Source organism: Phalacrocorax aristotelis, chromosome 2 (assembly GCF_949628215.1).
Source record: "Phalacrocorax aristotelis chromosome 2, bGulAri2.1, whole genome shotgun sequence".
NCBI lineage: Eukaryota > Metazoa > Chordata > Aves > Suliformes > Phalacrocoracidae > Phalacrocorax > Phalacrocorax aristotelis.
Window position 1 is genome coordinate 49,159,702 of NC_134277.1, and position 25,315 is coordinate 49,185,016.

The 25,315-nt window shown below is 42.7% G+C and overlaps 1 protein-coding gene across 11 annotated transcripts in view; it reads left to right on the forward strand.

The window, feature by feature from the left end:
* ZDHHC3 (zDHHC palmitoyltransferase 3) overlaps positions 1-25,315 on the forward strand; it is a 36,678-nt gene that overhangs the window by 1,603 nt on the left and 9,760 nt on the right. For 2 of the 11 annotated variants that reach the window (XM_075083444.1, XM_075083450.1), the window contains exons 1-6: positions 833-947; positions 12,333-12,662; positions 15,296-15,420; positions 18,626-18,722; positions 20,622-20,703; positions 22,467-22,597. In XM_075083444.1, the coding sequence (XP_074939545.1) occupies positions 12,357-12,662; positions 15,296-15,420; positions 18,626-18,722; positions 20,622-20,703; positions 22,467-22,597 (741 nt within the window). In that variant the 5' untranslated portion in view covers positions 833-947; positions 12,333-12,356. Of the gene's footprint in view, positions 1-525; positions 753-832; positions 948-1,015; positions 1,717-12,322; positions 12,663-15,295; positions 15,421-18,625; positions 18,723-20,621; positions 20,704-22,466; positions 22,598-23,654; positions 25,306-25,315 lie in introns of those variants that run through there. The other 9 variants (XM_075083447.1, XM_075083452.1, XM_075083454.1 and 6 more) reach the window with 8 other exon arrangements.

Sequence of the window (25,315 nt, forward strand, 5' to 3'; positions counted from 1 at the left end):
CTATAAAGAGCACTTCCTAGCGCATTCAAATTTCCATCTCCAATGCAAGGCAGCAGCAGTTATCAGACAAAAAGGAACGCTATTTTTATTTTAACATGGGCAAAGCAACCATCTTCTAACCTCATTATGGTACATGGATGACATTCACTGGCTGAAGTAATGCCAGCCTAAGGGAACCATCTGGAACATAAAAATTGGCACCCCACGATGGTGAGGCTGTAAGCAGTGCCTCGAGGCATTAGAGCGTCGAGTGAAGCGAACCACTGCCCCGCCTGCAAACGTGCAGGTGCCTGGACACGATCCCACCTGTGGTGATACACTGTGTCCTCGGGGAGGCCAGAGGATTTGGGTACCCACAAACCAAAAATACCCAAACTCGCCCGGGGCTGAGGTGCGCAGTGAAGCCTGTCTGTTTCCCTGGTAATATTAAAAATTAGAAAAAAGGTTATTTTTCTGTCACAAAACCCGTATTTCCCTCCCCCCTCTCCGCACGCCTGAGACGCAAATGCGCACTAGGCACAGGCGCGGCCGGGCCGCACGGCGCCCTGCGGCACCCTGGCGGCTGGGCCCAGCCCCGCCGGGCGCGGCGCCGGTGCCCGCCCGTGGGTCGGGGAGTTCCCCCCCCGCGTGGGCCGGGGAGCCCCCCGCGCCCAGCGGCGGGGCGGGGAAGGGCAGGGACGCGCCCGCCCTGCCTGCCGCCGCTCACTTCCTGGTTCCCGCCGGCGGCCGCCCCACCTCCTCACCGAGCCAGCGTAAGGGGCGGCGGGGGAGGGGGCGTGCCGCTGCCGCGCGCGGGCTCCCCGGTGCGGCGGGGCGGATGGGGCGCGGCGCCGCGCGGGGCAGCCTTGGCCGGCGGGGCGCGGCGCTGCGTGGCGGCGTGCGCTGGCGCGGCGCGGCGTGGGGGCGGTGGCGGGGCGCGCGCCGGACCGGCGGCGGCGGCCTGTGGGGTAGGTGGTGCGACTGACAGCGCGGGGGGAGGGCGCGGGGGGGAGAGGCGGGAGCGGGCCGCCGTCGCTTGGCTGAGGGGAGCGGCGCGGTGCGGCCATCCCGCCGCCGGGGCTGAGGGCGGGGGCCGCGCCCGCCGCCTGCGCCGCACGATCGGCCCTGCCGGTGCGCCCGGCGGGTGCGGGGGGGTGGCGCGGTCGGCCGAGGGCCGCTCGGTTCCCCGCTTCCCTCCGCCGGAGTCCCGGGGACGGGCTGGGCGTGCGGGGCGGCGGGTCGTGTCCCGCAGCGGCGTCTGCTGGAGCTGTTGGTCTCGGTCGGGAAAGGGGAGGTGGGCTCCCCATGCCTCCTCTTCGTCCGCCGGCTTCTAGCGCTGGTCTTTAGTGCGGGGCTGAGCGCGTTAAATAACACTGGGCTAAATACGCGATTTGGATCTGCGCCGGGGTCCGTTCGGAGGAGCGTGAGGTCCCTCAGCAGGGATTTTAAAATCGGAGTCTCCAGCAATTTCGTCGGTGTCCTGTGGTGTGCTACTGAATTGCAGTGATGGAACGGGGTCCTGTAATCTCTTAACGAGTTGCAGTGATGGATCGTGTCCGTCGGCGAGCGGCTGGACGGCGGAGCGGACCCTGTCCCTTCAGAGGTGGCCGCGGTCACCCGGCGTTTGGCTGCGGCTGTCCGGCGGGACCCTAGGGCACTTGCGACTTCGGCGTCGGAGTAACCGCTGTTGAAACAAGCCATGGCGCTGTACTGTGCCGGGTTTAGTTGAAACGGATGGTGAGTTACGTGTTAATGGGAAGTAATCGGGACGGGGCTGTTTTTTAAACAGCAGGATCTAAGTATTGCTGGAGTACTTCTGAAAAGTAATTTTTAGGAAGAAGCGAGCACTCCCGATGGCTCATTAGAAAGTAATCTTGAAGAAAACATAGGCACAGGGAAAGAGGCAGCAGTCTGGTCTCTGATGTGCTCTCCTCGTGCCTGCGTGCCAGTGAGGGATGCTGGGTGGACAGCAGAGCTTGTTTAGATGTCTCTCCTTTGATCCTCATAAACTATATTTTTTGGCGTGTGAGAGAGAGAGGCTGTGTGCCAGACTCCTGACACAGCAAAGGTGGGCAATGTCAGATCTGTAGGAAAGGAGCCCAAATTCGGATGGTTGTTCTGATACAGTGGAATTGCAGACGAGGGGCTGGTGAGTGACCGTCTCTGATGCCTGGTGGTGTAGATAGCAAGGCTTTAGTGATTACTGTCTTTTTTGTTCGATTAATGAAAGCAACAAATAAGTTTCTTGTATAGTGTTAGAGGCGTTTCAGTGATAAGTCATTACAAGGGGAGCCACACGATCATTCATATGGCTTTGAAAATGCAGCCCCACGTGCCATAAAGATCCGGTCCTTCAAACACTACGACTCTGTCAGCATGGCTCCTAGTGCTGTCCCACTGACGCAACAGTATTTGTCGTACCAATGGGAGCTGCTCGTGGTAGTACGTTGTGTTTGGCTGAATGCTCTTTGAGATTTAGAAGGTGCGACCAGAAGCTCTGTGCGGTTATAGGTTAATAAAAGGATAAAAGTAAGGTCTGCCTAAAAGCTAAAATATTTGTTGCAACATTTAACACCCCCGGGGTAATTTTGCATCCGTTTCTGCCTCCTTTTTAATTTTCATTTTAAGTGTTGTGCTTACAGACAGGGTGTGTATTTCTGTTTGAAATTGCTTGTTAGGTAGCAGACAAAAATGTCATCAAATGTAATTTAATGCAGCTATTAGGAGCAGGTTGCAAGAAGATGAATGTCTAATTCCTCAGCAGATGCTGGTCTGCTGTGCCCAAGTAATGTTACGCGTCTTTTCTTTGTGCCAGCAAAGGGGAACAACTGACAGCCTGACAGTATGCACGTAGCACAGGCAGTGTTAACTCAGCTTTGGTGGATCGCTTTTTCTTATCTAATATGAATTTACTTTTCTTGATGGGTGGATTGCTGTGCATCTCAAACAGAGTAGGAACTAGCAGTGTCGCATAGTCAATGCATTTTAAACCCATGTGTTGTATTATTTCAGGGAAACTTGCTCTTGCAGCCACAAAGCTTTCTCATGCAGACATTTCCCATGCACCTATAATGGGATATCCCTCCCGTAGAGGAGACTACGGGGTGGGTAATGGGCACTCACGCTGGTGTCTGTCTGAAAACGGCTTGGCTGTAGCTCAGCCAGTCTCTGCAGATGCTAATTGGCTGAGCTTATGGTTTTCTCTGGTCCCTCTGCGGTGTAGACATGTTGTTTTTCTTAGGGTGATATTCTGGAATACAGTTTTTATGCCTTCCTGAGGGAAGACAGCAGGTAATGTAAAAGATGACAAGGTAGAAAAGCTTCTTGTCAGTTTTTATTTTCCCTGTCCTGTGCTTCGCTCGTTGAAGCAAATGAGGTGTGAACGATGGTACCTGGAACATCCTATTTGACTTGCGCATGCAACTACTCCAAAACTTAAGGTTGCTGTAGAGAAAAAGAGAAGTTAAAGCTTTCCTAATTAGAGCTGCATATTTCCTGGGTTGTGCAGACAATAAGAAAAAAAAGATAGCCTGCAACTTGACTGGAACTGCAGTGCAGCAAGTCTGACAGTTAACACGTTACACATCGCCCTTTTGAGAGGAAGTCTGAAAGAGCGAGCCAGCATGCCTCTGCAGGCTGTGGGTGCCAAAGGCCACCTCATACAGCAGTAGTTCCCAGCTAGCGAGGTGCAAGGTGCAGCCGGGCACTGGCTCTTACCGAACAGGAGCAGTGACAGGTTAACTCCTTTCACCTGCTTCTGGCTGTGCCCCCAGGATGGGAGGTGCTTGGGAGGGCTTCTGGAGACGGGAGAGAGATTTATCTAGGTTTATTGCTCCATATCTTTTCACCCCCACCAGGTTATAAAGTGACCATGCAGAACTGGTGCTGTTACAAGAGAAGGAGGGGTGCAAGGTGGGGGGGTGGGAAAGTAAGGAAATGAGAAGGAAGGCTACAGGAGCAAGGTTTAGCTAGAAAAACGTTGGGAATTGCTGTTGCAGGAGCTGTAATAGCAAGTAAAACAAGGACACAGAAAACTCAGTGTTAATACCCTTGGACAAAGGAATGTTGAACGGGAGGAAATGCAAGGCCCTTGTTGATGTTTCTGCTGCTAGCTGGGTGGTGGATGGCGTGTTTGTGAAGTTCAGCTGTGAGTTTTGCAATAACAGAGAACTGACTGGGGTGACCAATCTTAAACATGGTGCAGCATGCAGAAATTAAAACAAATGGGCTCAAATTGAAACAGTGAATAGAGGTAGTGTGAAGTACTGTGCTATTAAAAAAAAAAAAGGACAATGAAACACAGTGCTAGTGGGAAGGCAGTAGTACCATACCATAGATAGAGATCAGAGGGCTACAGCAGATGATAAAGGGTCATAGTAATGTGATATACATCTTTACTCTTCGCAATGACTACTTGAATCACTGATGTCCAATATAGCACAGAATAGATAAGCGATATACTATGTATTGCAGTTAGTCTGGTCTCTAACTCTCGGTATTTTGAAGGATAACAAAATTAATGTTTTCACACAGAAATAGTATTTTTTAAATGGAGATAGGCATCACTTGTCTCCAAGTTGCTAATGCAACAGTGAACAAAACAAGAAATACTTAGTTTGCTGGGTCAGAAGTTCTTTCCTACATTTCAAGCTTTAGCACAGAGCAACTTTGAACCTGCAGGTTTTTCCAGTTTTCTGAAGCAGCAGCATAGGTTTCTTCTAGACTAGCTCTTAACATCACAGAGGTGGATTGTGACAATCATCATTTTCACTTCAGGCCTTTTCAGGGCAGAGGTGATAATTTTTTTGGTCCCTGTTTTATTAACGTGCTATTCTAAATTATGCCCTGTGTCTTTCTACATTTGGTTTAGATATGTTTTAGATTTAAAATCTGAATGCCTTACAGCCTTCATGCCTGTATCTTCCCTGCGCCTATACGGTAGGGAAGAAGTGTAGACTACAAGTGGGGAAATAAAATACAGAGGGATGGAGTGACTTGTTAATGCTTGGGAAGGGAGGGCTGTAGCAGAAGCAGGTGAGACCACCTGAGTGAAAATGTATGTCTGATAGCTAAGGTGCTCTTTCTGCCTTGAAAGATAATATTCAGAATATTTTTTTTTTAGACTAGGATGGTTCTGCCAGCTTCTTATTTTGATTAAAACTTTAACGCTGCCACTCTTTTCTGCTCCTCTGGAAAATATGTTTCTTATGCCATGAAGGCAGTGTAGTTTTAAAAAGAGATGCTAAAAATAATACCAGTTGTAGAGACAAACCTCCCCCCTTTAATTTTAATAATTTTCACCTGTCCTTTTTTTAAAGGTCAATACAGGGCAAATTGAGAATTTAAATTCCCTTAATCCAGTGGCTTGCTGTTTTAAGTCCTGAGTCAGTGTCAAAACTGCAAAGCTGTCCAGAAGACCAGGACAGCTTCTCCTGTTTTGTCTCTCATAAGCCTGTCTGTTCAGGATAACTGCAATGCCGTGGGAAAGCATGACACCCCCATTTACTCTTTTCACTTTCCTGGTGCAAGATTCCCCTGCTTCAGGGGAATCCCCAGGATTCAGCTTCCCCTGCAAGATTGCTCTTTCCTTCCGATACTTACTCCAGATAGGTGGCAATGCCCCAAAGCTGGTTTGCATTTGTATGTTTAGGATTAATATTTCTCTTTTTACATAGGTTAAATAGCTCATATGTATTTATCACGAAACTGTAAGATTGAAGTGAAAGAGTTTCTCTGTTGCCCTTGCAGCTCTGACAGTTAAAAAGTTGTTATATTTTGTAATGGTTCATACTTAATGACAGTGTTATAAAGCACCTTCCATCTCTGATTAAAAGCTTATTAAGATCACTAACTTTGGAATCAGACTGTCAGGTGCAAGTCTGACCTTAGCTTCTACTGCCCCTGTCACCTGGGTCCTGTTCCTAGATGTTGACCCAATTTTGTCACTGATCGAAGTGGTCCAGTGTTTATGTACCTTGGACAGTAACTACATTGCCTTTGTCACCTCTCCTTTGCTCGGCCGAGCAGCTGACAGGCCTTGTAGGTGGGGGTGCAGTCACTTACCAGATAACTCAAACTCTTAGGTCAGTCTTTATTGCATTATAATTTATTTATACAGTACATATCCATTAGTTAAATAGAAATTATATAGACATTAACCAGGAAGCTGTTACCATCTGTCCAGAGAGATTGCGTACCACAAATGTTAGGATTGGAAAACCCCCATGTTTTTAATTGAGAAAACATGGCCTTGTTTTGCTTACAGTTCTGTGAATGGAATTCCTCTGACACTGTTGAAGTTGCTTCTTGTTTGCGCAGACGTAAAGGAGAGAACTGTGGGGTTTGTGCCTTACGTGTCTGTGTCTCTTTTGAGCACATCAGTCTCAGGCTGCTCCAGGCCCTCAGGATGGAGTTTCTAGATCTGACAGATGTCTTTGTGGTAGTTTCCACCTCACCCTGCTCTCCTAAGGGAGAAGTTCCCTCTGTGTATTCATATTCCTGTTCAAATGTACTCTTCAGAAATGCATGACTTCAGTTAAATCTTCCCCTCCAGTAAGATGTTTCTAATGAAAATAATAGTGTGATTTTAGTGTGACCCATTTTTACTAAGGTCTTGTTCACACTTGGCCCCTTCAAAATAATAAATTAAAAATAAAAAACAATAAATTATTATTCATAAAATAGTTAATTATGTAAACAGTTTTCTAAACTGGGACTATAAAGCAACATTGTAATATAGCCACTTATTCCCTTCATGTATAGAAGAACGTTACAACTGAGTTGCTGTCTGGTTTTGTGTGCTCTCTTTCCCCCTTTCTAAGGCAGGTAATCCAAGCCTGTGCAATTAGCTTCAGAAAACACAAGTTTGTTTTAAACTTTGTCATTTTTTCAGATTATTTTTAATGGATTTAATATAAGAAACATTCTGATTTCTTTATGCCGCTTTTCTTCATTATGGGAACTGAACCTGTTGAAATTGCATCAATTCAGTAGCCAGAGAGTCCAGGGGAATCTGACATGTTTGTGAGCCTCTTGCTAAAAGCAAACACATAGCTGGTAACGTAGTACTTAGGCTGAAACTTTACTCCTTAATGTGGCCTGAATTTCCAGAAAAAAAATGAAAAATTATCTGCGCTAGGCATAATCCTGCTGCCCTGCTCCTGGGGTGGCTGGAGTAGAGCTAGCAGTACTGACTTTGCCCTGTGACATTTTGATCTGAGTCATGGGCTGTCCCGTCAGTGCAGCGTTAAGCCCCGTGCCTGATCCTTCCCTATTACTTTTGCCATTTGAACCCAAGAGGAGTAGTTTTTGACCGGTTTGGGGTTGTGGATTGAGATTTGTTTCGTTTGTTTGTTTGTTTTTTATCCATGTGTGGAGTCCTGAAAATATTTCCCTGGAAGTACAGCTCCCTATAGCAAATTTAAGCCTGCTAATAATAGGCTTGCTTTTTTTAGCTGCCTTTCAAAGACCTGTTAGAAATGTCCCATTGACCCTCCAAGGTTTTATAAACCAGGGGTTGGAAACTGCCATGCTGTTGGGTATCTGGATGAATCTGCAGGAGACTGCCAAAAATTCTCAGCATAGCTGGGCTGTTTTGTTCCAGTCCCACTGATCAGATAAAGCTTTTTAGCCCTTGCAGGAGCCATTAGGAAAAATATATGAATACTGATGTTTCCTTATTATCCTTCGAGAACTTGCTTTGGTAAGTTTTGACAGGCTCGTTGTTAGATTTGGGCAGTATGAAAGTGTGGCAGGAGAAGCATAAGTAAATATCCTGTTACTTAGAAAACACACTTTCTCTCATTTCTGTTGCAAAGGAAGATTAAATATGCGGTGTTGGTTTTATTTAAAGGGGCATCCTCTCCTGTGGATCTAGATCACCTAGTTTAGCTGTCATGAATGTCATCACATGACGAGTTATGTGTGTTTGCTTCCTTTGCATTATGATAAAAAGTTAACTTTAGTGTTGTTTGTCAACTCTCAACATACTGTCAATGTCTCATGAAAGCTCTTCTGAAGTATCTCTTTAAAGTATATAAAAACCCAAACTGAAACCCTCAAAAAATGCACATGGTCTGTCCTGGTCTCATTTTATTTTATTCCCTGCCCCAAATTGTTTTCATGTAATTAGCAGAATTTGAAATTGACTTGGTTCATATGACCAAATGTAACCTCTTCCCAAAGTTGAATGTTAATGGACTTCTAATAGAGGAAATGGTTGCAATGTACACAGTAATACTGTAGTTTTGCAAGTCATACCTATATGCTTGACATCACTAGCATGAGTAATTACATGAAAATCAGCTGGGTGATGATGACAATGATGGTGTTAAGCTTGGTGTAAGTTTTATAACATCAGAACCTTGTAGCTTTCAGGTACACGTTGGATGAAAGCCCACGTCATTTGTTAGCTCATTCGTAATGAATTCTTTGGCAGTCACAGGCCATGAAAAAACAGATTTTTGACACGGCTTATGGCAGGTCAAAAGACAGTTGCTTCATTTATGTAGGCTGTAGTAGTATATTTTAAGTGTTCATTGTAGCAGGAAGTAGATTTTAATTTGTTTTATTTACATTTCTAATGTGTATATTACATGGTTTTTGATTATTCCTACAATGCCAAATGCCTTCCAGGTAAAAAAGAAAAGGTCTTTGGTCTGTCGTGTTGTTAAGCTAAATCGCTGTGTGTGTTGTCATTGTGTCTCACACTTACTGAGTGGCCTCTCTTGTAGCCTAAAACCGTGATTAAGTCCTTAAGCCCTTTGCCTTCATGTTTTACATGTTGCTTGCTCCAGAGCAGGAGGGACTGACATATTCCATCTGTGTGTTATAAATCAAGTTCATACGCAGCATGATTCAAAAGCAGGCCGGTTAGGGCAAGATACTGCTTCTTCCCCACTACAGTCTCTTTTTGGGGGTATTGTTTACAAGAAAACACTCTGTTGGACAACATAAACAGAAACAGATGTTTGTGTATGTAAGAAAAAGGAATACAAACAAACAAAACCCAGGTCATGTAGAAGAGAAGCTGAGACTCCAAGCTCCTGTAACTTGACTCTAAGTTAATTCACACTAAAACACATATGTATTTCTCAAATAATGAATGGTGTTTATGTACTGATTACTGATTTTTTTATTTTGTTGCCTGATGATGCCTCTAAAGCAAATATTAAGTAACAAAGTGCATTAAATAACAAATTTGTCCTCCAGCCGGAAGTTGGAATTGGAGGCCTGAGCTGTATCCTCTCAACTGCTTCCTTACTGCATTGCAGAAATGAGCCCCCAGACTTTCAGACTGAGGTACCTCAAGGCTCCTTCCAGTTTCTCCTTAGACAAGTCCACAGCTCAATAATATTTCTGAGAGGGAGCTGCAGAACTCTTGCAGGAGTGAAACCACTTCCTGCATTTGTAAGAGAGAGGAATTTTTATTTGACTGCTGAAGTGTGCTGTTTAGGGCTAAACCCGCAGTTTTAATCACTATGTATTTGTCTAGCTTTCAGTCAGTCTCTACTAATACTGACCTTAAGGTGACTTGTCAAACTAATTCCTCTGTTAAATAGAGGAGTTTACTTTTCCTGTGACTGTTTCATTCCTTTGCTTTGGGAAACAAAACTTCGGGGGGGCGGGATAGGCTCAGAGTCTAGGCAAAAAAATCCTGAAAGTCTGTGTTCAGGACTATCGCAGCTTGTTACTGCACCTGGTGTGTCAAGTCTAAGACTTTCATTTGAAAATCAAACACCTAAATTGGTATTTTCTTTCTTATTTTTTAATGTGATATGTTGTTATTGTCAACATTGTTGTCAGGCATGAGTCTTTAATTATGTCAGCTTTATTTTGAGCTGGCAAACCAGCATAACAATTTTAATAAGATTATTAAATAACGCAGGGAAGGTTAACCTGTCTCCATGGGGGAGGGGAGGGATTCCATCCTTAAAATACTAGTTAAGTCTGTGTGAGTGTATGAATGCATAAGCATCCTTAAAAAATCATGAAAAACTGGGGAAAAGGTATGGATTTACTAGTAGGTATAGATTTATCTGAACTTGGACCACCAGATTGTTTGGGTAATCACAGTTTCTGAAAATTATATAGCTTCTCCCCCTATGTTTCAGGAGTCATGAGGCCAAATTACAGCTGTGGTTAAAATACAAAGTAATTACAGTGTGGTATGTGAATTTTGTGAATGAGGAGGAGAGGGTTTTTTGTTGGTGTTTTTTTCTCACCAAAGTAAATAAGATTCGCACGTGCTCATTTCTATCTTGATTTTTCTGTTTGTGCAATGTATGTATGAATATAAGACTGATATGTTTTAACATTAACCCATCTGACTTTCTTCAGATTGATAAAATATCTTGAACTCTCTCACTTGGCAGCATGCTAAATGCTCAAAGCAGAAATATAAGAAAATACCTGGCTTATTTATACCAGTTATGTTAGAAAACCAATATTTTAAGTGGTCTGGTTCATTCACTTCTGTGAACCTAGAAACTTTGCGCTCCTGTCTTTTGCCTCTCACTGTGGCAGTAGCAATATCAGTCACCTCTCTTCCATGTCACTTGCACTAACATGCACAAACTCATTGCTTCTGTGCTTGGATGTAATTAACCATCCTGCTCATTAATGATCTTAATCTTTAGCTGTGAAAGACTAATTGTCCTTTATGAATTTGGTCCTCTTGAAATAACAATAGAAAGCAAGCTACCATTGCCTTTCCTGTCTAGGTGGGGGCAATAGTGTCTCCATTAAGGTCGATGTTATGCAAAATAGAGCCTTCCCCTTGTACATGACAGAACTTAACCATAAAAGTTTTGAGAGAAGTTTAAGCTCCTAGGTACTTTTGCGATCTTCTCACTATCTTTTCTATAAAATTTATCCATTTTGTCTAGGTAACAGTGTCACATTTTTAACAATTAAACATAAAAATAGCTTCAGTATTAATTTTTTTGGCAGAAAACATAATGGTGAACGTTGTCTACTTTCTCCGAATTAAGATGGAAAAAATGCACTCTATTTTTTGCAAAGCAGTGAGAATAATCCTTCCTCAACATGGATTCAACAATCCGTGTTGAATACAAGGAGGCTGAGCCCTTCTGTTGAGGTATATGCAATTCAGTGTATTTGGTAGTAAAATTATTGTGTTCATTTTTGTAGAAGGTGGGTCTTTATGTAGCGATTGTAGTGTTTTTGTGCATTTACAGCATTGTGCAAATAGTCTGTTAATAAGTGTCTTTGGAAGAAGTTGCTGGGTGTATAAAGAGCCGCTTTCAAAGTGTACTGTTCCAGGTGTGCTCTAACATTGAGTGGTGTACGTTCACAGTGCAAATTGATTTATCGCCTGCCAAAGTCTTATGAGCACCTTTTTGTTTTCTCAAATGCCTACGTTTGGTGAGAGTTACACTGAGACTACAGTAAGTGCCAAGCATACGTGGAGTAGTACTGTTTCTGCCTCCAGATGGACCGAGATGGACCTTACCTTCTGGGTGGTCAAGGTGCATTGCAGAGGTGCACCTCTGCAGAGACGGAGAGGACAGGGCAATGGCAGCATGTTAGTGTCCTCAATGCAGTGGAGTGGTTTTGGCTAGGAATGCTAAAGGGGAGGTACAATGAATGCCATCGAGGGATGGAGCAAAGGTGGTAGGAGAAGCATGGCGAAGTAGAGGACTTACGAGGGGCATAAAGCCGAAGCAGGAGGTGAGAGTGGGAGACAGCTGTTGTTCAGGAAGAGCATCTTCCAGGCAAGACTAGAAATTCCTGTCAGGGTCTTTGTCTTGTCTGCTTCTTCAGCAGTTCCTGCCACTACAACTTTGTAGTGGTTTGGTTTTGCAGTTTTACACCAAATCTGTAAGTCAATGGATAAGGAGAAAGGGAACCTCTTCCACTTGCTAAGCTTCCTGGTGTCTGTAGGAGGGACCCTTCCCCAGGTCTGAGACAGCAAAAAAGGACCCTACCAGCTGTGCCAGGTCTTTACTTTTTTCCTTGCATGACAGTGTCCAGTTCTTGCTTCATTTCCTGCTGTGGCAGCTCCTGTTGGCACCTACCTGATCACTGTTCTCTTCATTAAAACAGTTATTGCCTTTGCTCTGGGGGGAGTGGAGGTGGCACACCGGTGAACTTAGTGTGTGATTAAGCAAGCCTTAAAAGCACTTAGAGAGTCTTCTGGGTAAGAAGTGTTCCGATAAGCGCAAGAGCCTGGTTTCAAAATCCATTATTTCATGTTTGATTTATTTACTTCTTTTGCTTTTTCAACTCACTTTCTGCAATTTGGAATTTCCCACACGATCTCCAGGCCATTACACAAACGGAGGTCTACATGTCTTGCAAAGCAGTGAATGCTGTTTCTGACTCTCTTTCAGATGCAAGTATGGACATAATAGCCTATGATGATTACTCCAGTCCACCGCTTCAGAGATATTGAAAGGAAACCTGAATACCTCCAGCCAGAAAAGTGTGTTCCACCTCCTAGCCGCGCTTCCCTGGGAACAATGTGGTTTATTCGAGATGGCTGTGGTATTGCATGTGCTGTCGTTACCTGGATGCTGGTGTTCTATGCCGACTTTGTAGTCCTTCTTGTCATGCTAGTTCCATCGAGAGATTATGTTTATAGTGTCATCAATGGCACACTGTTCAACACCTTGGCATTCCTCGCTTTGGCTTCACATTTTCGTGCTATGCTGACAGATCCAGTAAGTATATCTCTCTCTGTATGTCTTGGAAAGAAACAGGCGGTGTTTTTCTTGTCTGCTAGATGTTGGGTAACTCAGTTGCTGAGTGAGTGGCAGATATTTAAATAACTTTTCTGTGTCAGCCTGCTGTGTGAGGCTGCTGATGTGGTATGCTAATTTCTCATCCCACTCAAGTCAGATGCAAAGTCAAGGACCCAGCTTTAGATTCCCATTGTGTAAGCAGTTCCTCTTTTTGCACTGGGAGGGAGAGTGTTACATTCTGACACTGTTTTCTCTCCAGTGGCAGATCTTGTGTTTGGCTTGTTGTGTCTTGACAAACAGGAAAGCTGGAAAAGCTGGTTTTAGTTGTCTGCCTTGGCAAGTATTGCTTCAGCAGAACACAAGTAGAATGTGTGTTGTTTTGGAAAGCCGTGTCACCATCTCTCATACTATTGGACCATGCTGAAATAAATACTATGTGATCGTGCTAAGAGGTGACAGTTCTTAGGCAGGAAGCATCAGAGTTGGAAGACCCCTTGTATGTCTCCATAGGACATTGCTTTATGAGAGATCTGGTCTGTTGCTTTCTTGTCTTTCAGCGAGTGATAAGATATGGTTTAGTACCATGATGCTTATTCTGAGTGGCCTGTGATGGTTTATTTTGCTTAATAACCTCTGGACAGTTTCAGTTCAAAACCCCATCCCTGCTAGTCAGTGGAAGGAGAAACAAGCTTAGCCTCCTCTTGTCCCCTTCCTCCTGAGTGTTCTTTTTGCTGTTGGGAATGGTGCTGTGCCTCTGATACTCTTAAGTGTTCTTTCCAAATGTCATTTCCTGCTTGAAACCTTGTTAGGTGCCATTAAAACTACAGTGTAATCTTTGTTTCTTAGTTTCCAGCTCTCCCAGAAGCCACAGCACTGAGAAATGGCTTGATTTTGGGTAATTTCACAGTTTATGGTAAAGACCGATGTATCGCATGCTACTGCTGCTGGGCAGAACTGTAAGCAGTAGTTGAGGCTCTAAAGTTTCTAGTCATTAGACTCAGGAACAGAAGGTTGCAGCAATTTGTTATATAGCTTGTATCATAGGGGTTCTTGTTGTTAATTATTTTATGTTGTGTGGCTTTAATGCCTAGGAGCCTTCAGGTCGCTGGAATTATTTTGCAGAGTTAGCAGGAACTCTTCTGAAACAAAAGCTGTATTCTGAAGCAGGCTGGGCAAGCAGTGTTGGAGAAGCAAATACAATCTCTATGCAGAATAATTGGGAAAAGATATGTTAATTCCTAGCCTGTGGTGGGATTTTTGTGTGCAGATGGCGAGAGCCAGTGAGATTTTGTTTCATTGTTTTATGAGTAAATCAGCTAAATAAAATGGAGGGGGGAAGATAAAACGAGGGGATGCAGCAACATCTGGCAAACGGTGAGTCAGGGATGAAGGAAGGTGTCGGGACATGGAGAACCAGGGGCATGTCTAGGATCAGAATGAAACAGAAAGCACTGCTGAGGCAAACAAATAGAATTCTTATTACAAACACATGAACACCTGAATTCTTCAGAATTGATAGCATGTGTTATGCTTTTCAGGAACTGCTTCCTGTGGGTTCTTGCTAAAAACATTCCTCATGTTTTGAGCTTTGCTGGCTACTAAGGAGAGAGAACATGAGTTGTAGCATTTTGTGGAAATTGGTCTCGGTAATTTTTAAATTGGTCAGGCCTGTTGAGATGTTTCTGTGGAAAAACCCAAGGACTGCTTAAGAAAGCCTTGTAGTGCTGGTTTAACGTGCAGCTCTCTCATCGTGTATTGCTCCTGTTTATTGCTGTTGGGAGGTTGTAAAGGTGTGTTAAAAAGAGACTGTTCCATCAGAAATCTGTTAAAATATTACATCCCTGTTTTTATTTCAGTATAAAAGCCTTACATCCACAGAGGTACATTTGTGATAGTGTACCAGCACTGATTTTGTACAGCATGTTTCATGACTTTTTGGGGGGGGGAGCGGGGGCCCTAGAAAGGCTGGAAACTCCTGAACTGAGGCTCTTGCAGCAGCAATATGTTACCTGTTTAAAGACACGTATTTTAAAGTGGAAATTGCACAGCTAAGAATGTTTTGCCTAGTCTTATTCAGGTGGGAGGATTCTTAGTGTTCCCTGTTTGAATGTTAAACCCTAATTTAAATAACAAATACACAATGGAAGCATAGCTATAAATACATGAGGTGTTTACCAGCAACTCTTAATGTATACAATGATACTTCAGAAGTAGCTGCTTCTACTGGAATAAAACATCTGCGGTTTCTGGTTTGTGATTATAAAACTCTGGCATGATAAATTGATTAGATGTGAAGAGAGGGATGAGGATTCTTAAATATTTTAAGGTTACTATATGATTACAAAAGACTAATCGCTTAAGTGAGGATTTACTGTTGTTTAAAAAAAACAAGCAAAAACCACCAAAATGATGTTTAAGTATGTAATTCCATATATTAGGACCTCATTTTAATTTTTATTCTGAATCTTTGTGCCCTTCCTGAAACTGTTGATGTTAGGGAAGCTTTTTATTTCTTTCTCATCCCTCTCCTCCCATAGTTTTAAGTCATGCTAATGTTCTCAGCACTTGTAATGTCCACAGGTTAATCTTCTGGTTTGTTTTTATTTCTGCAGGGTGCTGTACCCAAAGGTAATGCCACAAAGGAGTTCATCGAGAGTTTACAGCTAAAGCCAGGACAGGTGGTTTACAAGTGCCCAAAGTGTTGTAGCATCAAACCTGACAGAGCACATCACTGCAGGTAAAGTTTTTTTCTGAGGAATGTTCTTTTATGAAGACCTCAAGAATTATCCAGTGTGCCTTGATCCAAATTGTTAATGGAATCTGAGACTTGAGTGATTAAATTGGGAGATTGGCATCCAAATTCTGTGGCCAATAGTGCAAGACAGGTTCAAGCTTCTCTAAAAAATCTCAGGCCTTTCCTGACAAGTTTTCATCTATAGCAGGCTGGGGCCACTTCCTGCAAAGTGAGAAACACTTCAAATGACTGCTGCTGGACAGCAGACCTGTAATTGACATGCCATAAACCTTCATGTAAACATGACTTAAAAAGAGACATTATATACCAGAATGCATAGAAATCCATGAAATGTGATGTCTTTCAAAAGGTCGGTGTCCTTTCTGTTTTTATTCACAAACCCATTTGTCTAACTGTAGATTCTATTTAGAAGTGGTACTTAAGTTAAAAATAAAGTTTGGGTAACTATATGTATTTTTAAAGAGTTCTGACTTCCACGTTTTCTTTGAGTGCTATGACTTTGTTTTCTGTTTTGTGATAGATCAGCATGCCTACTCATCTGTCATATCCTTTCTTTTTCTTGTGGGATAAACTTCCCTGAAGAAAGTAACTGGTAGTGAGCTTTTAGCACTAAAGGCAGTGAGGAAAAAAAAACAACCTACTTCCTAAAATTCTCTTCCACTTCTAAAACAAGTAAACCTGCTTTCCAGTAAGTAGTTAATGAGTTTGCACTGGTGTCCCTTCCTTACCTACTCAAAACCGAATACATCCTGAGAGAACTCATATCACGGTTACATGCCAGGGGCCTTGTGGGGAAGGGAACGCGTGGTACTGAGCTGAACAAACTACTGTTCTGCTGTTAACATTTTTCATATTTATTTTCAGACCGTTGGTTTGCAAATGTTTTTCTTTTTTGTTGTTGTTGTTTTATTTTAATCAAAATCAGGAGATGGTGATGAGGAGCAATGTGATCATGCCTATCACTTATTAATGCTACTGTAAAATCCCCTCTGACACTTCTTCAATTATGAATGAAACTTCGCATCTAAAATGCTGTCTTGCTGATGGCTTACAGTGTAGGTAAATGAAAAAGCCTCTCTGGCTAAAGACAAAACATCATCTCCATGGTCCTTATTTCTATGCTTTAAGATAACTTTATAGACATTAAGATTTGAGAAGCTGATCCACTGAGCACTGATGCTGTTGAGAATCTTCAGTCAAATGTCTTTTTGTGGGGTAGGAGGATTTATTGGACTTTCACACGCCAAGGCTGTGTGTATGCATCAGCAGGAGGTACTGCTAGCTGTATGCCTGAGGGACCAGAGTGCTTTTTGATTCATATGCTATTTTGTGAGTACTTCATGCCCAGCAAACTACTCCTTCCAGCATTTGGAAGCTGAATGGTTGAGTAGGGGGAGCATGTCTTGAGTAAGGGCAAACCCTGCTGCCTATAGTTTTCAGTCTTAATTTCTCAGTTCCCTTTTCCACCAGCTAGTTTCATGTTCTGCCTCTCATCCAATTGCTTTTGGTATGTATGCGTGGAATAAAAAATGTCCTCTCAGCTTTTGCTACCTCCTTCACGGAGGTCATCTTTGGCTTGGCTGCTTCAGGTTGTCCCTCTGGGGAACTAGGACCTTGGGGCAATTGAAGAGGTTGCTTGGGTTCTTTAAGAACTCAAGGGACGTGTGTGCACATCTGCACAAAGTAAATTAGGCCACAGGGAGGCATCTTCCTGCTTTATACCACCTGCCCTGCTTCCCCACCCCCCCCTTTTTTTTTTTTAAACCAGTAATTGATACTTGTTATACAAAGTATGACATTATCTGGCAGATAAATTGGTTTTACTGTGCCAGCTGATTTTAGTCCCCACATAGCTCAAGCTGCTTATTCTAGCAAAACGAGGCTTTTCCTGTTGTCTGCTGCACCTGGGGATGGTACCTGTGCCTGCCCGAGGGGAAGCAGCTCTTCATCTGGCCCCCATGCTGGGAGGCTGGGGCCTGCCCAACCAACCGTTCATTTAGGTTCAGGGCTATAGCAATTCACTTGTTTTTCAGGCATAGGATGTGTCCGTGGGGATTACCCGCTCCTACCACATAAAGTGAGTTGCAAGGCTGTTCTGACAGAGAGGTTTTCTATTATTTATTCATACGTGCTGGTAAGAACGTGTTTATGTTTTTGAGTTTCCCTTAGGCATTTGGGTGTTGAAGTTTATTGTTTATATTAAGTTCAAAATATTTTTTTTTGTTTTAAGAAAAATACAATTAGCAGAGCCGTGGATCCTGTCTGTTTCAGTGCCGCCAGAATTGTTCTGGAATGGCTGTTTCCTTTCTGGGTCTATTGTTTGCTTGTTTTGGGGTATTGTGCTGTTTCATATTTGATTTCTGTGCTTGTTTGTGCAATGTGGTATCAGGAGACTGCCTTTCGTCTCCTATCATATGAGAAAGCAGCAGAGAAAAAGACTTCCTTTATTATGTGAGTTGAAGCAGTTACTGACTAAACAAGAGAATGATGTTCAGACAAAATAATCATCTTTTAATTATTTGACTTCGAGACACAGTGTGCATGTTGGCAAGAATTTGAATTTTGGTTTTATTAGTCTGGTTTTGTGAAGTGCTTTAACATCTGATTTTACCTTGAATGTGTATTGTGGTACTGCAGTAGGTGGCTTACCTTGATGTCAAGAATCTTTTCTAATGCTTTATTTAGTTTTCTTTTTTCCAAGTTCCTGCTACCAGCTAATGTTAGTAAATAAACCTTAGCCTGTTACTAGGAACTCTGAAAAATATCTTTATTCATTACTGCTTTTCATATCTTTCTGTTTTTTGGTTTTTTATCTGTGGACATTTTCACAGACCAAATAGGTTAAAACTAAATTAAATCACTGTTTGGTTCCCCCCCCCCCCCCCCCCGTCTGCCTGAATGTATTGTTCAAACCATATTATAGCAGAACCACTGGTGGGAATATTATGCTAATGTGTCTTACTTGGCGTTAATTTTTTACAATGGTGATTTGGTATTGTATGGATCATTTTGAACAGTCATAGTCAAGTGAGCAAACTACAAATATAAATGCAGTGACCAGTAAATTTATTTAGGTTGAAATTTCACCTCTGATTCTTCCCTTTGATTTCTACGTCCCCCAAACCTCTGTGAAGTCTTGTATTCCTGGAATGAAATGTGCTATAAATAAAGACCTGTGTTCTTTCAGTGTTTGCAAGAGGTGTATTCGGAAAATGGACCATCACTGCCCATGGGTCAATAACTGTGTAGGAGAGAATAACCAGAAGTACTTTGTACTGTTTACAGTAAGTATTTTGGAAGTGGTGTTTGAGGTTGTCCAGTGGGCAGCACTGAAATGCTGTGTGTGAAGCTGCTCCAAAGGCTGGCTGGCGGCTTCTTTTTTTCTTGTCTCAGAACAGTTACAGGGAGCTGTTGCAGACTTTGTTTCACTAATTAGGGAACACACACAACACAGCAATGGGGGAAAAGGCATCACGGGAACTGTTTGCCAGGGTTTTGTGAGGTTTGTGTTGACAGTTGTTCAGTGCGCTGTTTCGTAGTGTGAGTAGTTTATTGTGGTGTTGAGCTATCTGAGGCGTGGGCTGTCCTTTTATACCGTACTGTGGCTGGTAGGGTCCCAGGCCATCTGTAGGGTTCCTAAATGTTGTAGTTGTATCGAGTTCCCGTGTGGGATCATATAATACGAGCTGTTGCCACATCTCAAGTGAGGAGTGGGAAGTCTGCATCCCCTTTGGCAAGAATTACCCACCTTTTACTTGCAAGTGGTGTATTTTCATACATGAAAACCAAGGAGGTGTTTGACTTTTTTGTACTGTATTTGTGGCATTATGAGTAAGAAAACAGGAGTGCAAACTTGAATACTACACATTTATGGAAGGGTTGAAATCCGTTTCATCAAAGCAAACTGCAGATATCCCGTGGGAGTAACGTGAACATTACAAGGCTGAGTTTCAGTGCTCTCTTTTATTAATAAGTCTTTTGAGACATCTGTAGGTTCAAGGAAGAACGTTCTCATAAAACCAAGTAAAAAGGGGGAGATTTTCAGTTAAATGGAAAGGCTTACTCTTCTGTAGTGTGGTTTGTTAGGATGTGGATTACAGAACAAACTGAATCCTGTTTCTTTCCCTTGAGCAACTGTTTTTCACCATGAGGAGTCAGCTAGGTGTGTTAATCCTATCAAAAGGATTTCTGTTTCTGTTACAACTGGCATCTACTTTCAAGCAGGCTGTATTAAACAGTTAATGTAGTTGAAAGAAACAACTTCATTGTTCTCTTGTTCTTGGTTGTTCGTTTTGAGACCTGAGGAGGTGAAAGAACAGCAGCATGCTCATCTTGCAGGGAAAACCAAAATACTCTCCTATGGCCTTTTACTGCTTCCATAGGGGTTTCTTGTAACAAAATCTCTCTTACTTCTAATATCTGCTGAACTTTGTCAAGTCTGTACATTCAGGAGAGTCATCTTTTTAGCCCTGTCTTGGTAAATTGTAGTTGATGTGTAGCATTGCGTATAGTTTAATGCTTTTTATTACACAGCTAAGACCTAATTTAAGCCAAAAAGGATTAAGTACAAAGTATTAAAGCTTGAGAGAAACTTCCCATGCCAGTGTCTGCCTCAGGGTAAAATACTTATTAAAAATAAAAAATTTCTGAAACTCATGCTGGAAAATAGATGAAGTGCTTTTTGTGGTTAAAACAAATTAGCTGTTGTTTCTCTGGGAAACTGTAGTGCTCTCAAGAGCAAGGATGTACGCTCTGACAACATGATACCTCTATGTCAGAGAGTTGCTGTTCTTTGAAAGTTGAGCTGTGCCCAGCGGAGATGAGGACAGTAAGCTGTGTGGAAGGCCGCACTGGGGTGCAGGAGGGTGGGTTTTGTGTACAGCTGGCTTCAAGTTAAACAGTCTCCCTCCTGTGCACTCAGAGCTGTTAGTAGGGCCAGAGTGAATCTGTGTAGTCTTGGCACTTGCCAGCTTCAGGGTTCTTGTTTAGGGGGACGAGAGGGTTTGGTTTTGGTTTTTTGTTTCGGGTTTTGTGGTTTGGGTTTTTTGGTGGGTTGTTTTGTGGTTTTGCGCCTTTTTTTTTTTTTAAGTCTTAACACTTTGCTTTATTTAAAGTGTTTGGAAGATTTAGCGTTTCGGTCTTTAAACTTACCTGATACCTATATTACATCCTTTATTTTTCAGATGTATATAGCACTGATTTCCCTGCATGCTCTAATCATGGTGGGGTTTCATTTCTTGTATTGCTTTGAAGAAGACTGGACAAGTAAGTACTAACAAAAATTTCATTAAAATACCAGATTAACCTATGAATGAGACCGTATAATGTCGTTTGTTTGTAAGGTGACCCCTTTTATGCTAGTTTCAGAAGAATGCTATCAGGGCTCTGCTGTGATATCTCTGTTATTTTTTTTATGATCAGTCCTGGAACTTCATAAATCTTTATGGCCTGCTGGGATCTCTGTCCTGAAAAGTCCTGTTTCAACTTAAGCCTGATACTACCTAGGTAGAAGCTGAGATGTAAAGATGTTTAGATAGTATGTGTGCAATAGTCTACCGTTGACGTGAACACAGCACTGATTTTCTGAATGCTAACACGAAATAAGAAGAATGTGTATGCTTTTCTTTAAAAGGGTAATGTGAATCATTCTTGCAAGACTGCCAGGAAAACATGCTAACTCAGATCCAAAAATCCACCCTCACAAGAACAAACAAGTCCTTTCCACAACAAAAACCCCAATAAACAAAACCCCAAACAAAAACCTAGCCCTCACTCTGCAGCAGCCAATGAATAAATTTTCATAAAGCCAGCTGAGATGTGTTTTTGAAACCACAAATGGATATAGGAAATCCTCTAGGTAATGCTGAATGAAATGGCAAGCGGTCAAAGAATGTGTGTGCAGAGGTATGTGCTGCTTGTGGATTTTTGGAAGAGCATTCGCTTAGTTTTTCTTGGAATTTCAGTTGTGTCATTCAGTATAATGATGGGGTTTAGTTTATAATACTGCAGAGGATTGGTACATTTACACAAATGAACTGAATTTGACAAGGTTCTGCAGTTCAGAACGTTATAAAACAGCTGCTGGTTGTCACTGAGAGCATCTGGATTTGACTACAGTGGCCAGGGCCATAGAGGAAGGATACGTCAAAAGGTAAGTTTCCTTTGCCAGCTTTCTCAGAGTCTGTGGGGGGAAGCACTTTCCCACCTGTCCCAGGTTTAGGTGGCAGAGCAGTTACAAGAGATGTATTTGTTGTTCCAGCTGCCTTGGATTTGTGCTGTCTGTGTTAGCCCCTGATTGTGGTGCATCTGTTAAAGCTTAACATCTCATGAGGAAAAATAGGGGGTTTTGGTGATGCTCATTCTTGGATTGCAGATGTTCTGACACAACACTCAACGCTATGATTTTTGCCCTATAACATTTTTCTTTCTCTTCCTTTCTTCCGCTCCTCTCTTATAGTTACCTCCTCAGGTATTTTGTTTTTCAGCTCTTGCCTGAGTTTGCACTATAGAGTATGAGGAAAAATTAAGACTTTGGTTTAATCTGCCCTTCTTTACATTATGACAGAGCAGTTATGAAAGGAGGCATACTCTGGTTTTATGTTGATGCTACAGAAATAATTATCCTTGTGTCCTGACCACCAGCTTGAGATTTCTAATGAGAGTTTATTACTGTGGAAAACCCGTTAAGATTAAGGTTTAAGAGAGAAGCTACAGGTGAAATGGAGTAGAGTGGAGTCCTAGCCAGTGTGCTGGGGAAACACCTAAGTGGAAAAGAAGGTTGCGTTCTTGAAGTGTTGCAGGGGGTTTTATGGGGGGGGGGTTGTTTGTTTGTTTTTAACTTGCAGGAGTGATCATTTCATTGTCGAATATCCTCAATGTCAGAGCTTCCCTGTGCTCCTTTTTGAGAATGGTGATCATATAATTTTTTTGACAGTTTGAGTATGGAAAATGCGTGGCTTGGCAGGTGTTTTGCAGCTGCTGCATTACCTGATCTCTCCCCTTCCAACTCTGTTGTTTTGTCTTCACAGAATGCAGTTCCTTCTCTCCGCCAACTACAGTGATTCTTCTCATCCTCTTGTGTTTTGAAGCTCTCCTATTTCTCATCTTCACCTCAGTTATGTTTGGGACCCAAGTACACTCCATCTGCACTGATGAAACGGTGGGTGTCACACGCTTTCTCCTTTACTCTCTCTCTCACCATTTGTATAAACAGGGAAGCGCTACAGGGTTTTTATCTCATGGCACAGGCAGTTGATGTATGTGCAACCTTTGAGGGAAGACCCAGTGTAATAGAGCTAGCACAGTGCTGGGTTGTACTCTCTGAAGGTTACTGTGAGAAGTAGTGAATACCTATGTGTTGGCTGGGATGCGGCGTTCACGGTACCTCTGACACGGTAGGCACTGGTAACAGGGATTACTCTGTATAGAGTATTTGTCCCTGTGGATTCGAGAACCTTTTTTCCATTAATGAAGTACTCTTACATTGGTACTGTCTGAAATTCAGCTGTGTGTCCCCTGGTGTCACTATTTACAGCTTTATGCGCTGGAAAGCCAAGACGAGTAGGTGGGGGAGGGATATATATATTTTTTTTTTATATATATATATACACACACATACACAGACCCACACACACACACTCTCTCACTCTTCTTTTAGTCTAGCTTTCCAGTTTTAGCCACTTGTTAAAGAGTTCAAAAACTCTTGCCAGAGGGAAAAAGAAAAGGGAGTGGAGTAGGCTCATGGGAACCTGCTGGGTACTGTCTGCTGCAAAGCCACCATGTTGTCCCCAGTTCAAAGATGGCACAGTAGAAGTTACATGGTGTTGCAGTCCATCGTATATCCCTGCATTTGCCTGCTTCTGTAAAGATGGAACTTGTGACTCCTGGGGATGTTCCCACACTTGTGAATACTGCTGGCCTTCACCAAGCATGCTCAGATATCTGAATTAACTGGAGTGGTTGAAGAGAAGTGATAGTCCTAAAAGAGTGACAACTCTTATTTCCTCCCCTGCCTCCTTTAGTTTTCTTTCACCTTCACTTCCTTGCCCATGGCCAGTTGAAGCTAAAATATGTACTTTTGCTGCTATTAGAGAGCATTATAAACTGTAATAACCTGTCGCTCCTGGGTATTTTTTGCAATACTTTTTGTACAAACAAGTACTTTCCTTGGCTTCTGCAAGAGGCTGATGTTCACACTGTGACTCTTCCATATTCAGAGGAAGACTTCCACTGCCCTTTTGCTGGGGAGAGCCCCAGGAAGACGTACAGTGTTGTACAGAACAACAAGATCCCGCTGAGCTTGAGTTTATCAATAAGTGCATAAATTAGCAATGCTGCCTGTGAAAACATCATCTGAATTTCTCAATCTTTGAAACCTGTCAAGAATTTTTAGAAGCTGCTTCCCACAGATGGGCACCCAAATAAGTCCCCCAATTTTCCCTTACCCTCAACTTCTGGGAACTTATAGATGTTAAAGGAACAATGCCACAATCTAAAATAAAAAATGAAATCTGGTCTCCCCTTGTTGGGTTGCAGGTTTTCATTTCTGTTTTGGTTTTTAAATGTGTACCAGTAAGGATTTTGCTCTGTGGAACGTCTCATTGTTGATCTTCTAGCATTGCGCCAGCTGTGTCTGGCAAGGAATCTGTTTTGAGCAGAGGAATATTTCTGGGTGAAATTCTTCCTGGTGTGGTCTCTTGCAGCATTTTACTTCACATTTTAGAGATAGGGCTGTGCCTTGCCCTTTCTCACCTTCCTCTTCCAATCACTGGGAGACCTCCTTCCCCATCTTGTATACGCTGTCCTGCCCAGATGCTTCTTTTCTGCCTGACAGGACCCAGAACCCTAGTGTTTTGGTGTTGTCTCTTGAGGTGGTGTTTTCCACGGATCAGCACAGCTCTTGCAGTTGACCCATGTTGTGTTCTGCAGAGCTCCCAGAAGCGGTAATTTGAGACATGCAGATGTATTACAGTGCATTAATCTGTAGCGCAGGAGAGACACGTAGGTCAGGACAAGCTTACCTTGTGAAAAATCTGAAGTTAAAGAAGAGGGTGATGTGCCTGCTGCTGCTACCTGTAGAAGAGTAATGCTCTCCAGTGACTACACTCGTTCATTTTGCTTCTGTGGCAGCCAGGCATAGCTTTCCTGAAAGACCAAATTTACTTTGTGGGTTTTTGACAAAATACAGGGTTGTTTTGGGTTTTTTTTCCTTTTAAATGATTGACTAGTGAATGTTTCAGCTGATAGCTTGATGGCTTATTTTTGTTCACCTTCTAACCTTTACTAAACAATGCCAATGATTTCTCTCAAATTGGTATCTTATTTAATCCTTTCTCTCTGCTGTCAGCCTGTGCATGTTTTAGCAGTGATTCTAATGAAACATGAAGAGGCACCAGGTAGAGTCAGCTACACTGAGCCATGGGCACTTCCTGAACTTGCTTGGTGAATCTGAGAGCATTATAGAGATTATCTTTGGGTTTGTGGGTTTGGGTTTTTTTTTTTGTCTGCAAGCTTATAATGGTTTCCTCTAAAACTTTTCCACCTGGTTAGCACATAATGCTTTCAGCCATTAAAGCACATACTTTTTTTGTTTGGTTTTAGGTGGCGGGGTTTCTTTAATTGACATCAGAGGCAATTGGAGGGCAGGTTTTAAAAGGTTTATGAAATATTTAGGTCTGAACAAAATGAAAGTGTTTCCAAGGAATACTTTCTATCCTTAAGATTTTTTAAGTATAATTCAATGAGAAGAAAAGGAAAGGCAGCGTAGATGCATTTTTACTTTTTTATTCCACACTTTGGATAAGGGGTAACTGAGAGTAGACCTTTTCCCCAAATCCAGAACTACAAAATCTGAGTGTTTGACTGAAAATGTGATATT